This window comes from Sycon ciliatum, chromosome 6, assembly GCF_964019385.1.
Source record: "Sycon ciliatum chromosome 6, ocSycCili1.1, whole genome shotgun sequence".
Lineage (NCBI taxonomy): Eukaryota > Metazoa > Porifera > Calcarea > Leucosolenida > Sycettidae > Sycon > Sycon ciliatum.
Window position 1 is genome coordinate 1,904,370 of NC_088648.1, and position 18,112 is coordinate 1,922,481.

An 18,112-nucleotide genomic window follows, 5' to 3' on the forward strand; every position below is an offset into this window, starting at 1 on the left:
CAAAGACTTTGCCAGAACTGGGTAGAATCTACTGTACAAGATCGAAAGACAAAAGAGTGTTGTTGAGGTGATTGAATGAGCACGCTCCCTTTCCTGAACACCCCCCCCCCCCCCCCCCCCCTACGCCATGATAAAAAAAACTACACTACTGATCTAGCCGGCCAGTACTACTACTACTAGCCTGCGACATAGCACGTGATTATTACAGACCAGTGCGGCCGGCAGCCAGGCAGTAGATCTACGCAGTAGATCTTCATTTTGCACTCTCCTGCCAGTGCCACTGCCGTGCCGGTGCCAGGCCCAGGGTCATTTTGACGTGAAGGCTGGTGATGTACGACAGTATGACTGTACTGCCACTACTGAGTACTGGTCTGGAGCGCTCGGTACTGCAGTGGACTCTCCGCGATCCGGCTCTGTGCACATGATGTGAAGCACCTACACCATGTACCCTGAGTCTTCTCAGTCTACAGACTACATATTTTCACGTGTGCTCTGAGCTGAAGTCCCTGCTGTGCCGCTGCATGCACTTCACAGGCTTGTTGATGACGGCGATTTCATGTCGTGAACATTTCCGATCACGGCGGCTCGAGGAAAGGAATTATTTGGATCATGGAGAGGGTAAACCAGCAAGCGAGAGGGATGACTGAGCATTAGACCTAGAGGCATAGTCTGTGTGCTAGCGTTGCAACATTTGCTCTTCTCTAGCGAGTTCTTGCGTGAGTTGCCTTGTTTGTAAATGTGCCGTGCGAAACATTCGTGTTCCATTCAGTCCGAACGAGTTTCGTCTATTTCGGCATTGTTGGCCGCTATGCGTTGACCACGACCTTCGCTTGGAGTTGTGGCCAGCAACTGGTCTACGTGTGATCAGCAACGATGCCTGGCCCAAGTGCGGCCGCCCAGTCCAAAGCTGGTCAAGCCAGTGGCGGTGGAGCTGTGCCTTCAGCGGGTGCAGGTGGTGGTTCGACTGCGGGCGTTGTAGGTGGCGGTGGCGGCACGGGTGCGGCTCTAAATGCCACTCGAAGGGAAGGTGATGGCGACGATGTGGTATATCTAAGAACGGTAAGGTTGAGCTATTGACGTTGTGCTGGTGTCGTGTTACTTGATCTTTTCCTAGTAATAGAAAAAAATATTTTTGTCTGTGGCTGTTCGCAATTCGGACTAAGACAAAGTCGATCCCCTTCCGTCCTTTCCTCACGCCAGTGTATCGAGTTTATGCTGCTGCGTTGTACTGGGTCAAAGTTACTACACGTGGTTTCTGGCGTATGGTACAGATGTGGCCAGGTTGCCTGACGCAGCTTGGAACCATTGATGACGCTTTCACCTCGCAGCTCCGTTTCGTATGTTCGAGGATGTTCGAGTGGTGTGTTGCTCAATACCAAAATAATTGAATGAAAATTAATAGTGGTCAATTATTTTTAGTTTTTACTGAATGGGATTTTGACACCAGGAAGTGGTGATTTGTTTTGAATGCTTTGATCGAGCCAAAGTCGCATAGCAACTTGAACTGCTCTCCTGTTAGGCAAACACCAACTTATAGTAAAATCTGTTATTAAGATTTGTCGCTGCTATCCCTTTTTGTCAGTTTGTGCCAGTAACGATGTTGTCGTATTCGTGCAGGCACTGCACAATGTGATTTGAAGTATTTGTAGATCCACTTCTTGTACTCGTGAACATAGTCCTGTTGAGCGGCTGTGCTCTAATCCTAACCTAGCGAGCCGTTTGATTGTGCACGAATGGTGCGAAATACTCGATAGGAAGGACACTGCACGTGGTGCCAGTGCAAGTAACATTAGTTAACTCAAGTCGCGTTGTAGTGCTTGGCCTTGGGCATCAAACATTCTGCTGTTCACAATGACATTGCGCACCAGCGTGTCCACTCTCCTCAGGCAGGTATGGAAGCGAAATTAATTTCCATTATTCCCAACTCTTGCCTCCAATCGAAACAAGATCGACAAGACGTTGTACATGTATGTCGCTAGAAATTCTCAAGTCTTGGGACAATTTCTTTCATCACGTGATCAGGCAGTCACCCCCAGCACGGCAGCAGGATGCCTAAATAGTTATTGGAGAGCTTCACTCCAGGATGCACTTCAAACTTACTGTAGTAGAGGGTTTCTTGATGGAGTGTCGGCACCAATGTGTGTATGTGTACTGCCAGCTACTGATGAGCTCTTTCATTGTGCCGTCCCGGATGTACCAGGATGCTGTTGGTCTTCCGAAGATTGCCACTGTTTTCCTCAAGTTTCCTGTGAAGACGATTGAGTTTCCTGTACACATACTAGTACTCCCTTCTGCTTCCTGTACTGTACATCCTGTACATCCTGTACTGTACATTCTACTGGTACGCGAGTGTCTGTAGTTCATGCAGTCATCCAAGAAGCCACCCATAGTCCGATTAGGCATTTCATACCATTGCTTTGAAAATTGGCACATGCCAATAATGTGATTGAGCACAGAACGTCAATTCGCACAGCCGTTAATGTAAAGCAGGCGTAATGAGAGTGTGACAAAGCTAACAGAATGTGCACTGAGGTTTGGGAGAACAAGGTCTGTAGGAAAACATGAGAACACAGTCTTGGTCAGCTCTGTACAGTTAGTCATGCCGACGTGAGAAATCAAAACTGTAATCGATGTGCGTGCACGTTTCTGTGTGTGTGTATGCATGCGCACGCGTGTCTGTGTGTGCGCGTGTGCATGCACGTGCATTTGTGTATGTGTGTGTGCGTATACGCACTTGGACTGAGCAAACGAGTGCGTATAAACATTCAAACTCATGGTATTAACTATTATCAACTGATCTAAAAAGCAATGGTACAAATTAATGACCTCATTACATACTACAATGACCTCATTGCATACTGCAAATGGCTACAATGACTACATGGGTGCTGTAGAGATGGGTATAATTATAATACAAGGAAATCTGTGTACTGTAACCATGTATATGTTGAAGTAAGCTGTGCTGAGCGTGTGTAACATGCAACTGCGCAGGCCAGGTCTGTACCTGTGGTACAGTGTGGTGTTGCTGCTCACATGCAAGTCACTACACTGGTCCTAGTGTGATTGTGTCATGGTGTTGGCGAACAAACCCACAGCGAGACTAACATGTTTTACATGTAACACTTTCATGGTGCACAGTTGTAAACACAACCTTCAGGAGATGTATGTACATGTAACAGTAACAGTTACATGTTAGTTACATGTACTGCTTTGCTATAATGTACTTGTGTAACTTGATGAGCTATGTTTCAATACACTGGAAACTTGATCAATCAGCAACACAGACTTTCATTGGTTCTACAGTCCATTTCAAAACTATAGACGCGTAGGGTTTTTGAAATATTTCAAATTTGGCTGGACCTTTTTCAGAATAGTTTTCGGAATATTGCTCAGGACTGCTCCACAATTACTCTCATATAGTTTCTAAACGATTGGATAACAGACGCCCAATTTGGAAAAAATTATGCACAAAGTGATCACAGATTTTATGTGGCATAGATGCTGGCATAACGGTTTTTGCCTAGGTACTCGTCTATAGTTTTGAAATGGACTGTAGGCCAATTGTATTTGGTACAATAGCGGCTAAGGCTGACAGCTAAATTGCTCAGAGCTGCAACTGCCTGCCGTATGGTGCACTATACATAACGTAATGTGTCTGGATGAGCAGCACGTGCAATGTGTGCATGTGATGCTAAGGTGTGTAGAAAGAGAAGATGTCTGTGTGTGTGTGGGGGGGGGGGGGGGGGGGGGCGGAGGTGTAAATCCTTGTTGGCAGGCAATTGTAATTGTTGGCTTGTTGGACTTCTCCATCACAGTGTAGTGGAAATGTGTATTGGTTTCATATCTAGTGCAATTATTGTGAAAAATCCGACCCATGAGCCGAAAGCAGCGCCAAGGCTCATGCGGCCCCAGCGGCGCTCGGATGGGTTTTGACCTGTGCATGATGCAAGTGAAATGAAAACGCAGCGCTGCTTTTGCCTAGTGGTTCAGATTTCTTTGTACATGTATCGTATTTTCCCGATTATAAGTCACACCCCCTTTATCAGGCTTTTGAGCCAAATAATTGTTTCACTACAGTTGCGTAGGTAGGATGTCACGCTCGATTGTAAGTCGCACCCCTTTCTTTACTATTTAGTTTAATGCAGAAAGGTGCCACTTCTATTCGGGGAAATACGGTATATTGTCAGGTACCGTCTTTCGGTGGCTTTTCTTCTTTTCTGGAAATGTTCTCACCTGGCATTACTCTGATATTGACTGCCCACTGCAGGAGGATGACCTGTGCTTGGCGGTGGCCATGCACGGTGACTTGTCACCGGAGCTGTATCGACGACGCGACTACCTGGGAGCGCGCGTCTTTGGCAGCCAGTTCTGCGAGCTGTTCTCGTCCTCGGACAAGGTGAGATCTCGTCCTTGTCTGTTGTTTTTTGTTTGTTTTTCTTATTATGAAACGCTTAGGAGCTGCATCTGCGCCTTGATCCTAGAGGGTGGTGGCATTCCTGCCTTGATCCTAGAGGGTGGTGGTGGTGGTGGCATTCCTGCGAATGCAGAAAACTCGGCCTCCAGCCGAGTGTCACGCGAACCATGAAAATGTTTTCAGTTTTGTGTTTGCAGTTTGTATCTAAATCCATGTGTGGTTAACAATTTTGAAGTGGTCCTAGTCAGATTTTTGAATGGAAATTTGTTCTGCATGTGCCTTATATTGGTTACACGAAAGTCTAATTTCTCAATTTCTCAATTTCTCGCTTGTCGCCTTTTGCCTCTTCTCATCCGTTTTTGCTTTTCTTTTGGCGTTAGGAGTCTCCGGCGGACTTATGGAGCTGTACATTTCGACTGGAGCAGGCCGTGTCCGTGAGGGCGCTGCAGGAGTTGATTATGACACAAGATCTCAACGCCGGTGTAAGTCGCTGTCAGCAGTTCTGTTCTGTGTGTCCTGGCCAGTGAAGGGAAGGAAGTATGCATGGTGTCCTAAGTCAGGGTGTATTTGTATCCACGATGGGCCATGCGTACCTCTGAAAGGAGAGATGAACACTTGTACTGGAGTAAAGGTACAGCTCTTGGCATACCCATTCTTGTGCAAGTTTTGCACAATGTTGAGTATAAATGTTTTTTAGTGTTTTTTTTTAGACTGCAACCTAAAGGAGGGACTAAAACTTTCAGGAAGCATTTGCTTGTACAGAAATAGAGTCGCTTGCTATTATCAAGAGAGTTGATACTTGGTTTGGTTGTGTGTTTCCTTGCAGACTGCACGTCGTGTGCTGCTCTACGGCCACGCTATCCGTCTCCGGCATCTGCCAAGTCAGAAAGTATGTGCAGTCCGTTACTTGTGTTAGCTGTGTAATAATTGTATTGTGCCCGGGTGTTTTTGACGCTACGTCCTTTCCATAGTAACGGTTGTTTTCTAGTGCGCCATGGCATATTGGTTGTTGGTGTTTTCGGCAGAGTTTAGTACCAATACATGTACAAGCATGCTAATCCATAGCCTTCGTCCCACCTGTGATTCTAGTTTTGGAAGGACCTAAATTAGCCTGAATCAGTTATAGCCCAGAACTCAATCATTTATGAATGGATTGTACGTTTTGGCCATCAGAACATGACCTAAATAGAACGTCTGAATTCAAACATTGCTAACTATCCACCCATTGTGGTGTTATTGATGTTGGATAATGCGAGCATGTGGTCTGGATTTGAACAGTTCTATATCAGGATTTTGTTGCATTTTTTGTATCGCATTGAATCACATGGTCAGTACTCTGATATTGTTGCTCTTCTCTCTCAGACCGTAGTGAAGTGCTGTTCTTTGTTTGTGTTGGTCTAGTTCCTGGGCTGTCTCGACACATCCTCTTCAGGCGACAAGCTTGCGTTCGATGTCGGATTGGCCGCACCAAACGCTGGTACGGTTTTTTCCCCACACACAACTCTGTTCCAGTATGATTATCCGTATGCAGAATGAAAGAGTTACAGTGTATTTCAAAACTATAGACGCGTAGGGTTTTTGAAATAATTCAAATTTGGCTGGAAGTTTTTGAGAATAGCTTTCGGAATATTGCTCAGGATCGCTCCACAATTACTCTCATATAGTTTCTAAAGGATTGGATAACAGACGCCCAATTTGGAAAAATTTATGCACAAAGTGATCACAGATTTTATGTGGTATAGATGCTGGCATAACGGTTTTTGCCTAGGTACGCGTCTATAGTTTTGAAATGGACTGTAGCTGCCTTCCAAGTAATACATGAAGCTGTGAATAAGGTGGGAGTACACTCGGGACTTCTGCATTCATCAGGATAACAACTTTATAGGGGCTGTATACCGGGCGCTGCGCCCAGAGTGGTGACAGTGCTCAACACTGCGGAGGCAGATCGTAATACAGAACAACAAAGGGCAATCAAGGCTTGTTTGCTGCTACTCAGAGGTTCAACACCTGGTGATTGCCTGATGCCTGGTGTTGCCTGATGATTGCAAGAGCATGACACTTGAAGTAGCAGCAAACAAGTCTTGATTGTCCTTGTTGTTCTGTACGGACTGGTTATGTGGCCATCGAGTGATGTCTGCATATTTCTGCTGTGTGTGTTTGCTTTAGGCGAGAGTACATGGTGGAGAATACACCCGGCTTCGAAGCAGCGCTCTGAAGGAGAGAAAGTGCGTGCCGGCGATGACATCATACTAGTCAGCATCAGCACAGAGAGATACCTGGTACGTTGTACGTTGTTATCACAGCAGTAGTCCATGTTGATTCCGAGCCCCGGAATGGTCGGAGGAGTCCACTGCACCTGACCAGCACAGCTCTTGCAGCACCTACTACTCCTTTGTTGTCTTTGTATTTTGTCTTTACCCCCATTATTTTGTAGGCATGTACACAAAGCACATAAAAAATACAAAAAATAAACTAGAAAGTAGCATCTCTCCATGCCGGTATTCCTCATGAACGGATCATGCAACACCTGGACTACAGATATACAGACTTGATCAGCGCAGGGTGCTTAGACGTTGCCAAGACTTCGAAATTTTCGCTGTCACAGTTTTTATTCCACTCCTCCTTCAGCACAGGGTTTCGAAAAAATGTGTTTTGATCAGCATGTTCTTGGAGTAATATTCATGTGCCATTTTGCACATAAATCACATAGCACCATTGTACTTTGAGATTGGATCAATTCAATACATGCGCCTACGGGGGTTTGCTTGTCCACTGTTGTCATTTCAGAACACTGAAGGTGTGGAGTTGATCCAAGCTTCATTTCAGCAAACCTTCTGGAGAATCATACCCGTCTGTGTCGGCACTGCGAGAGCAGCTGCTGTCGGTAAGTGACGCTGCTTATGCTTCTGATATGGTTTTGATTGCGGAAAGGATCAGTTGATTGATAGAGAGTGTGAGTGAGTGATTGAGGGAGTATGTGTGTGAGAGAGAGAGACTGGAATTGTGTGTGCAAGGATTCACATGCACGGCTGTTCAAGACGAACCAGATTTATGACTGTATTGGCACTCTATTTTGTGCGTGTCTTCAGGTCATGTGAACGGCTGCGATGTTATACGTCTCTTTCATCGCCACGTGTCTCAGTGCTTGGTGGCACGAAAAGACGCAGATGTTCAGAACAGGTGAGATAAACTGTGTGCCCTGCAGTGCCCAGGGAAATACATGTCAATGGCCTCTGCTTTCCTCACAGTGCTTGGAGTTGTGCTGAAAAGCAAACGCTGCGAATTCTCGTCTGTGTGCTTGCTTTACGTGTATAGCCCTATGCAGCAATGTGCGTTCCTGTGTTCTTACATGAGAGTTTGCATTCTCCTGTGTGCCATGTACACACTGTGCTCTATTCTATGTTCCTTCATGTAAGTGTGTGTGTGTGTATGTGCGTGCATGCATGCATGTATGTGTGCGTGCGTGGGTGTCACTGTGTGCATTTGTGTGAGTATTGTTATGCATTGTGTTGTTTGTGCCTGGCACTGTAGACATCCAATGTATGAGGTCGGTGTGGTGGCACAGCAGGCCAGATCACTGTGGAGAGTTGAGTTACTACGAATGAGGTGAGACACCAGCATAACCTTCAGTATATAAGAGCTGTGTATAGGGTACAAGCATCAGGGGTGTAGCTCGCACATCTGGGGGGGGGGGGGGGGGGGGAGGGACCATGTATCAGAGTACGCGTGTGGTGTGGTGACCACGTACCACCGGCAACCTCACAGCCATGATTTTGTCCATTTTGACTATGTGGTACTTACGATAGCCATATGCTGGTGTTGTGACCGAACTACACTACACTGACTACACATGAGCTACGCGCCTGTTGCTATCCATTCAAATGAACTAATTGTGCAAAACTAATAATTACTTGGACACAGGTCCACCCGGGATTTTTCTCGACTGCCAGCAGATACACTCTTTTTACCATTTTGGGCACTGACTCTTGTTCTGGAGTTCATTGACGTCTCAGCAAGATGGCTCTACTGAAGGAATGTTGCATTTATAGTGCTGACATCGCTCATACCTCGTTGATGCTAGCATCACATTCATGTAGGGGGATTCAGAATAATTTTACTTCAATGCGACAGTATGCATGAGATTTTGTATGGGAACATTGCAAATTTGTTTTGGTTTCTAGTGGGCATTGAATAGTTCCTGGTCATGCATGCCTGTGTCTGATGTAACCGGTGGTGTATTTTTCCTCCGGTTTGATTTCAGATTCGGCCATGCCTTCCTAGGCTGGGGATTTCCCTTTCGATTGCGTCACATGATTTCCGGTAAGTTTGGGGGGGGGGGGGGATCAAAGTCAACGAAGTTTGCCTAGAACTCTGGTGATTATGGCATATTTGACATTTGCATACTGTCCGCGTATGCAGGTCTCCAAACACATTAATTTGTCATTTGAATGTCGAAGGGAGCGATGTGAAGGGATGCAGTGAATGGGTTTACTGACTAATCTCACTGCTTTCTTTACAAGTTTAACTACAACTACTATCTCTATAAAGCCTTTGTAGTTTCTTTTTACTTCAAAGTATGTACACGATCCCTGAATTATATCAGCATTGCATATTTCACAGGTAGGTTTGCTTTTGGCCGAAAATCACGAACATGACCAGACCGTTGCTTTTGCTCTAAAAAGAATGCCTAATGTATAATGTTGAAGGCAATCTAATCATCTAGGTGTCCTGTATGAAGTTCTTCCTCCCTCCACTGTCACTGTCAACATACGGTTTGGTGTCTATCATTCTCCTCTCATGTTCCAGGCAAGTACCTGTGTGTTGTGGACTCGGACACTAGTATTGCGGAGATGAGAGCCCAGCCGACACTGGAGCAGTCTGTCTTCTGCATGCTTAGCTCACCGGTGAGTGCACATCCATTCACACTAGAAAATCTAGACCTTAACGATAGGTTTCTATTAACTTATGTTGTTGTTGTTGTTGTTTATTTTACTTCGCAGATTCTAACGGGCAAGTTGCCCAATAACAAGAAAGCGAAGGCATTATCAATTCCTTTAATCCATCACTGGTATTGCGCTGACTGGGACATATTGAGAACCACACTCAAACTGGATACCTACATAGTTAGGAAAGGAGGAGTGTGGTAGGGTCCTGCCATCCAAGTACCTACCATACGAGTTATCCAAGGTTACAAAATTCACACCTTTCTTGTCACCTTCGCACTTTTGGGATCCGGTGTGTACCAATCCGCAGTAAATCTGTGCGGGATTTGATTGTCGCTGAGGAGTCGATCGAGGCGCCTGTATGTAGGACACGGTTCGAGGTAAGGTATGGGGAGGTGTGTGTGTGTGTGTATTAAGGACTGTGGTTGGGGCAGGGTGTTGGGAGATGTTTGTGCATGTGTGTGTTGAAGGGGAGGGGTGTGGTACTAAATGTGATAAGGAACCAGCAGACCTTGTACAATACACAAGTAAGCAGTCACCAGACTCCCGTATCTCTGTGTGCGTGTGTGTTGGTACGTTTTGTCATCAACTTCAGGACTCGGAGATGGTGTTTGAGGAGAAGGAAGTGACGATGGGAAAGCCGCAGATCAAGTTTGGTGACCATGTCGTGTACATTCGGCATATGCACACCGGACTATGGATTGGTCATCAGGTGTGTAACCCTGTACATGTGCCTTTTAGACCAATGTTCAACAAGACCTGTCATTAGCAAGCATTCAGCAGTGTATAGATACACGTCATTATGGACAGGTGGTCTCTCAAAACAGGTGGTCTCTCAAAACAGGTTGTCTCTCAAGACAGGTGGTCATTCTATTGTTGTGGACATTGGAATCCGGTGAGAAGTCAAGCAGCCACGAGGCGCTGGTCTTGCAGCCGTGGATACGCATACGGTACACATTCATATGACGATATTACACTTGTGGTCCGTTGTTGCGGTGACTGTGTGCACGTGGACTACAGTGCGTGTCCGAACTAAAGGCGCCGGCCCCAGTCATTCTACTGGATTTCAATGTGCACAACAGCACATAGGTGTTCGTCCTACATAGGTTGTCTTTCTATGCAGGTTGTCTTGAAGACAGGTGATCTTTTACAGATGCCCAATGAATGTTTGGTATTCGAAACAGTTCTGTCCGCAGATTGAATGTTTTGCATACATGTAGAACCTGGTATTCATGAGTGGTTGCTAATGACAGGTGTTCTCTATTGGCAGTGCTTGCATGGTATCAGGCATGTGGTGCCTGTGCTTCTAAATCATGCGGTCTTAAAACGCTATCCCACTATGATTGCAATGTGTGCTATATTGCTGATAGGTATAGGAGGGCAGTTTCACTGGATTCTTCACTGCCCTTGATCTGATGAATGCATGTCATAAGCTAGTTTCTATCAGTTGTGTCCGAACGTCTGTTTGTGTCCCTTTGCCAGTCGACGAAAAATCGCAAGCGAATCCAGAGGCATGTGGTCAAGTCCTTTCAGCCGGTAAGCTGTTGCCGAGTTGTGTCGCCATTTTCCCCAGCTAACCTCAATGAATGGGCATTGTAAATGGCAAATTCTGTACACCATCCATGATGAATAGTAGGGGTGAAACGTTTAGCCTTTAAGGTAACAAACGGGTATCTGGCTTAACGGGCGGGTTATCGGGTACCCTTTATCCGCCATACTTTTTTCCAAAACGTTGCATTTGCTTGGGATCGTAAGCGCAACATGTCTTTTGCAGGCATTCTGATAGGAGAGCGATTTTCGGGCAACAATTGCTACAGTAGCCTTCCGGATTTCACGCCAGGAGGATATGCGAAGTCATGCAAGTACACTACACCGCGACAAGCACAGTGTGCACAATCACTGCGCTACATGCTAACAGTCAAAATTGTCGTAGCTACAATGGATAACGTGATATGTATCAGGATTGAACGAGGAAAAACACACTCAAAACTGTGCACTGAACTGTACAACTGTACAAGCAAGCTTCTAATACTGTACCCTACAATCCTACACGACTATCGGGTACTCGTTTACTAACGGATCAGCAGCTAAACAGACGGGTACCCGGGTTACCCGGATCACCCCTTTCACCCCTAATGAATAGTGACAGGAGTTAGCAAAAATGCATGTCGACGGGCGAGTTTCATTTCTCGGGGACAAACTCTAAAAAAATTGATTAACGTCCCCTTGGTTTCCTCTAGTCTTGCAGATACGTCATTTTGATTTTAGTTGGTCTGGCGTAGAGAATGTTCACCGAATCCAGGCACACATAGTTCCCTACCAGCCATTTCTTACACCCGGTTTCAGTACGTAACAGTAAGATCCTATTTTGGCAACGAATAGCGCAATTACAAAGTTGCCAGGCTTACCATGTGCTGGGTTCGGATATGGATTTAGCATTCTAATTGTTTTGCCTCAGCCATTCCGTACCGTTTGCTTTAATGACTATGTCAATGCTGGTGTCTACAGGTTGTGATGGCGACGGAGCATCACGTGGACCTGGGTTTCACGCTGACACGTGCCGGAGCTGCTGAGTTGTATGCTGGTGATGTCATGCACATTGCACTCAAGGAGATGAGGCACTTCCGAGTGTAAGTGTTTGCAACGTTTGCTTGCATTGGGGCAGTCAAAGGTTTAAATCACCCTGGGGATTCACGTCCATTTGGGTGAGGTTGGTCACACATTCCTCTTCTTTTAACTTACCTGGAGTACCCTGTAATAATGACATACAGTCCGTGGGGATTGTCCTAGTAAATAATGAATACAACAAATACTGCAGCATTCAAAATCATTTTACAAGAAACATCGGGTCTTTTCAGCACTGATTGTGTGACTGTGTCCTACGGTTTGTTGTTGATCTACACCGACATGCCAACAGGACCATTCAGAATCAAGAGGTGATGCTGTCGTCCGCCAAGCAAAGCTTTACCGGTGCCAGTTCATCGACGCGGAGCAGCGGAGGCCCTCCGCCAGATCTCAATCGCTCGGCCAGCACAACCAGCAATCTCAGCTCGTCGGCGTCGAGTAGTGGCCTGGGGTCCAGCCTGAATTCGTCCCGCGACAGTCCGGCTAGACGCCCATCCCCCACTCGTTTGCAGAGCGTGCCAGAGTTCAAACGCGGCCGGAGCAGTAGCCCGGCAGACGATGGACAGGTTTGTTTTAGATGTTTACCTTTTGTTCATGTCATAGTCGTTCCTCTCCATTCTTGTACTTGTGCCTGCATGGTGAACATACCGGTCTGTTGTTGGTGTCTTTTGAAATCGTATATTCTCACGATGACCTGTGGCCAATAAGAGAAAAAGAATTACGGGCACGGGGATCGGATAAAGAGAAATAAAAGTTTAGCTACTTGCTGAAATAGTAACGATGCGATGGTAATAAAGAGTTTCTCACGTAGGCTGGGCACCATGGGGCTATAGATGTGCTGAGCAATGTGAGCAGGTACATACGGAAGAGACGACAAGGTGTTGTCGTGTCTGTTGTTTTGTCATGGCTAGTTGTCTCTCTTGTCAGAGATCCATTGCACCCTCATGAAAGACACACCAGTGCTGGTGGTGTCTCAATGCACGAATAGTTAGTCATGCAACCAGTTTCCTACCGGTCTTTGTACGGTTGAGCATGCATAGTGTCGTAACACATACATGTACATAACTGCACCGCAATATACACTGGTATGTAGAAATATGCTTGCTAATGGCCAGTGTCAATTCTTATAGCCGTTTGGGAAATTTTGACACTCTGAAAGTTGTCACAGATTATCTGTGAAGTCCATGCCCCTCCCCCCCCCCCCCCCCACACACACACACGATCATACACACTCTCCGTCCACATACAGCTACATCCGTAAAGAAGACACAGGAGTAGGCAGGAAAGGAAATTAAGGGAAGGGCAATTCTAATGCATTTACAGCATCAACCTTGACCCTGAGCTCACTGAAACTGGCATGTAATGCCTGTCCTGTTTGTAGTCTATTTAAATTTTCGAAGTGCATTTCATATTCTGCTCAGTCTGTAACGGGTCTTATGACACATCATTGATGCCCTTACCCTGCTGTCACTGCTGTGTTTCAGACTTCTCCCGGAGAGAACACAGCGGGCATACTATCTGCAATGGAAGAGAATGGGTCAGACGCTGGCCGATACCTGCGACGGCGCTCTGCGTCTCGCAAGCGCATGTTCCAATTCCGACAGCAGTCTTCCTTCTCCATAGCGTCGTCGTCCGTCACCTCTGAAGGCGAAGGCTTGAAGCGGGTATGTTTGGGACATTTATGTCTTTTTTATTCACAATCACGTGGCACTAGCCAATGAAAAGGTGATGTGGGTGATAGCCAGCCATGACGATAGGCGATAGCAGAGGGGAGAAAGGAAAAAATTAAAGGAGAACTGAAATGTAAGAGAATCGCGGGGCAACTAGGTCATTGTATGAGAAAGGTCGAGAAAAGAACCTAGTATTGCTATGAGCTCATTGCGCAACGACGTAATTTGTACCATAAACGCCCCACACAGCCACCGGGGCATGGTCGTCTGGGGTGCTGAACAGTGCATTGCTGATCCCAGCGTACTCACATGCATTCCTCATGCAATCCATATTTGGCAATGTGCAAATGTGCTTATTGCAATTTGTTGTTTCTCACTCAGCCTGCACACTACTCATGCACAGTTCCACTGATACACACGAATCGGGAAGTTTAGAAATACATTGCATTGAAAGGGAACATGGAAGTAAAGATAAAACCAGAGAGAAAGGACAGGCAGCACAGGAAGCCAAGATGGATCCAAGGAGAAGCACATTGCACATGCACACACACACACACACACATTGGATACATAGAGAAGAAGCAACAGTAGCTACGATGATCTAATAATGACGTCAAACGTAACTGTAAACATGCATGCAATCTATAACACAATGTTCAGCTGTTCACCGCTTCACTAGATTGTTGATACCATTCTTTGTTCTGCAGAAGAGTGGTGTCCCTCAGCTCAGCCCGGAGCTGGAGCAAATCATGGATGCCACGATTGGGACTTGCGAACATCTGAAGGAGATCATCGACGATTTGATGGACTATTTCCACTGGCCAGTGGAGAAAGGAGGTAAGTGGTGAGAGAGAGAGAGAGAGAGAGAGAGAGAGAGAGAGAGAGAGAGAGAGAGAGAGAGAGAGAGAGAGAGAGAGAGAGAGAGAGAGAGAGAGAGAGAGAGAGACTCCTCGAACCGTTCCCATCACTGAACCCAACCCTACATTAGAGAGAGACCTCCTTGAACCGTTCCCATCACTGAACCTAACCCCCCCCCCCCCCCCCCCCCCCCCCATGAACCAGCACTCTGAAATCACCGTGACCAACTTGGCAAAAACCCCAGTGAACCGAAACCTCTGATACCCGTTGTGTCATCATGTCCCTGATCCCTTGTGACAATGTTGATGCTATCTCTGTGGCCTTGCATGCTACAGTGGTAAACATGTGAATAGAATCATGCTACAGTGGTAAACATGTGAATAGAATCATGCTATAGTGGTAAAGATTTGAATAGAATGTATCGATAGAAACAGCCTCTCTGTCCTCACTTGATAACCATACCACAGTGCTAATACTCTGTGTGTCTGTCTCTCTGACTGTCTGTCTGTTTTTTTTGTGTATACATGTCTGCGTATGTTTGTGTATATATGGTGCATGTGTGTGTGTGTGTGTGTGTGTGTGTGTGTGTGTGTGTGTGTGTGTGTGTGTGTATGTGTGTGTGTGTGTGTGTGGTTGGGCATGCATTTGTGTTCTCGTGTGTATATGTGTGTGTTTGTGTGTTCATGTGTGTGTGCGTGTGTGTGCGCGCGTATGCGTATGCGTGTGTGTGCGCGCGTATGCGCGCGCGTGTGTGTGTGTGTGTGTGTGTGTGTGTGTGTGTGCATGTGCATGTGCATGTATGTTCCTTGCATTGCTTTGTGCCATGTGTGCCGGTGCAGAGTCGGGAGGCGACTCGTATGACTCCCACCAACAGCAGCTGCGTTTGTTGCAGCATCGCCAGGACCTGTTTCAGCAGCAAGGTCTTGCCGACCTCATTATCGACACCATTGAACTTGTCGGCCGACATCTGAACAACATGTGCACGAAATCCTTACAAGGGCGGAAGACGGGCTTCTCCTTGGTCATGGTCAACAGGGCCTTTCTGACCTTATTGGGTAGGTCCGTAGCTAGTCCAGGGCCTTTCTGACCTTATTGGGTAGGTCCGTAGCTAGTCCAGGGCCTTTCTGACCTTACTGGGTAGGTCCGTAGCTAGTCCAGGGCCTTTCTGACATTATTGGGTAGGTCCGTAGCTAGCCCAGGGCCTTTCTGACATTATTGGGTAGGTCCGTAGCTAGCCCAGGGCCTTTCTGACATTATTGGGTAGGTCCGTAGCTAGTCCAGGGCCTTTCTGACATTATTGGGTAGGTCCGTAGCTAGCCCAGGGCCTTTCTGACATTATTGGGTAGGTCCGTAGCTAGTCCAGGGCCTTTCTGACATTATTGGGTAGGTCCGTAGCTAGCCCAGGGCCTTTCTGACATTATTAGGTAGGTCTGTAGGTAGTCCGGGGGCTTTGCCTTATTGGGTGGTCCGTAGCTAGCCGAGGGCCTTTATGGCCAATGGGGTAGGTCCGTAGCTGGCCCAGGGCCTTTCTGACCATATTGGGTAGCTAGTCCCCCATAGCGTTTCTGACAGTACAGGGCTTGACAGTTATGATTTTCGAAGTCAAAATCTAACGGCAAATATCAACTTTGGGATCCACTCTGCCCAATAGCGAAATACAGAGTGTGGCGGGTGGACCCCTCGTGTCCCATGTAGCTGTGTTTTTTTGGACATTTTGTTTCAAGGATTCTCCACAGGAGAAATAGATGCTTGTCACCGGGATTCTCCTTAACATGACGAGGTGAGAGGGGTGATGTAATTATGCTGAAGGAACACATGAGAGGGAAATAGTAAGTAAGTATGACATGGGAATGTGTAGGCATTTACTATCCCCTCAGTCCCCTCCATGTGTACCAATCCTCTTTTACAGGCAAAACAAGCACAATGAAATTATGCAATGCACAACTGGTGAAGAAATCTAGAAATTCTACATGTGTAATAATACGATTTTAGAATGCAAAATGCAAAATCTAACGGCAAATATCAGTCCACTCTTGCTGACAAGTTAACTGTGTTTGTTGCATCAGGTACTGTTGTGCGTGGCAACGCTAGGACGTGCACAACGTTTGCACGTGAGAAGCATCAATGCCTGGACTGGCTGGCCGAGCGCCTGCGCGACTTCTACGCCGATGGTGAGTATGTGCCTGTCTGTTCTGTGTATGCATTTGTGTAGTGACATCATTGTGTATGTGTGTGTGTGTGTGGGGGGGGGGGGGGGGTTGTTTTTGTGTGCAGGTGTGTCTTTCTTCTCTTTCCCAGTCTCCTGATGTTTCTTTCATTCTCCTGGGTGGTTACCAACAACCAATCCATGCCGGAGTATGCGATGTGATGTGTGTGTGGGGGAAAAAGAAGGAAAAAGACCAAAAAGTAGAGATTCACCTTTCTTTTCTTTTACTAGGGACCTTGTGAGGAAAGGGCTTGCTCCCAACACTGGAGCTCGCGCTATTCCGCCGAGGGTCTTTGTGATGCAGTTCATATTGACTGAACAGTAGGGTGCCTGCCACCAAAGTTGTAACTGACCCACAATCCATGACTGTGTGGGTATGCGTGTGTGTGCGTGTGTGTGTGTGTGTGTGTGTGTGTGTGTGTGTGTGTGTGTGTGTGTGTGTGTGTGTGCATTTGCGTCTTTCTTCTCTTTCTCAGACTCTTCCTGACTTTTCTTTCATTCTCCTGGGTGGTTACCAACAGCCAGTGCATGCCGGAGTATGTGGTGTGATGTGTGTGCGGGAAAAAAGAAGAAAAAAAAGACCAAAAAGTAGGGATTCACTGGCCAGAAAAAAGCCACTTCAAAGCTGTGTGGTGTAGACCAGGCTGAATAGTGGTGGTCAATTCTTCAGCCTTGCAAGCTGTTGAATGGTGCAATCCCAGCACAAGTTGCTATGGCTTCTGCTGTAGCATCGCTATCATCGCCTCTGGCGATGGGCGTCCAATGGTCAATGGTGTGCATTTGCTTGCTTGTATGTGTGTAGGTGTACTTCAGGTTCTGCACTATCTGCTTCAGGAGAGCACTGATGCTTTGAATATGGTGAGCATAATCATGCATGCGGAGTAGTGTCCATGAGTCCGGTATTAGTTTGTGTGTGTGTGTGTGTGTGTGGGGGGGGGGGGGGGGGGGGGTATTTATCCATGTTGATTGTGTTGATATTCTGCTGTTAGCTATAGATGTGTATGATGTGAATGTGTGCATTCGGCAAGACAATGGCTTTACACTAGCCTTGCTGCACATGCACCTGTATGCCAATGCAGTATGCATACATGACAATAGTAGCTATCCTATTTGCTCACTCAGTCGAGCCAGGTACCAGATTCGGTGCTTTGCCAAGACCTTGTCTTGACCAGTTGCCTAGATTCAGGTGCTTTGCCAAACCTTGTCTTGACCAGCTGCCTAGATTCAGGTGCTTTGCCAAGACCTTGTCTTGACCAGCTGCCTAGATTCAGGTGCTTTGCCAAGACCTTGTCTTGACCAGCTGCCTAGATTCAGGTGCTTTGCCAAGACCTTGTCTTGACCAGCTGCCTAGATTCAGGTGCTTTGCCAAGACCTTGTCTTGACCAGCTGCCTAGAT

General features: G+C 46.7%; 1 protein-coding gene across 3 annotated transcripts in view; it reads left to right on the forward strand.

Annotated features, from left to right (window-relative positions):
• The first annotated feature begins 484 nt into the window (after positions 1-484).
• The window catches only part of LOC135819139 (ryanodine receptor 2-like), a 124,408-nt gene continuing 106,780 nt past the window's right edge, over positions 485-18,112 (forward strand). For all 3 annotated transcript variants that reach the window (XM_065332293.1, XM_065332295.1, XM_065332294.1), the window contains exons 1-20: positions 485-1,059; positions 4,268-4,396; positions 4,795-4,896; positions 5,241-5,303; positions 5,816-5,891; positions 6,581-6,693; positions 7,202-7,298; positions 7,504-7,594; positions 7,946-8,020; positions 8,676-8,734; positions 9,221-9,318; positions 9,953-10,069; positions 10,840-10,893; positions 11,866-11,987; positions 12,275-12,548; positions 13,467-13,646; positions 14,360-14,489; positions 15,350-15,565; positions 16,577-16,681; positions 17,519-17,574. In XM_065332293.1, the coding sequence (XP_065188365.1) occupies positions 874-1,059; positions 4,268-4,396; positions 4,795-4,896; positions 5,241-5,303; positions 5,816-5,891; positions 6,581-6,693; positions 7,202-7,298; positions 7,504-7,594; positions 7,946-8,020; positions 8,676-8,734; positions 9,221-9,318; positions 9,953-10,069; positions 10,840-10,893; positions 11,866-11,987; positions 12,275-12,548; positions 13,467-13,646; positions 14,360-14,489; positions 15,350-15,565; positions 16,577-16,681; positions 17,519-17,574 (2,343 nt within the window). In that variant the 5' untranslated portion in view covers positions 485-873. The remainder of the gene's footprint in view (positions 1,060-4,267; positions 4,397-4,794; positions 4,897-5,240; positions 5,304-5,815; positions 5,892-6,580; positions 6,694-7,201; positions 7,299-7,503; positions 7,595-7,945; positions 8,021-8,675; positions 8,735-9,220; positions 9,319-9,952; positions 10,070-10,839; positions 10,894-11,865; positions 11,988-12,274; positions 12,549-13,466; positions 13,647-14,359; positions 14,490-15,349; positions 15,566-16,576; positions 16,682-17,518; positions 17,575-18,112) is intronic.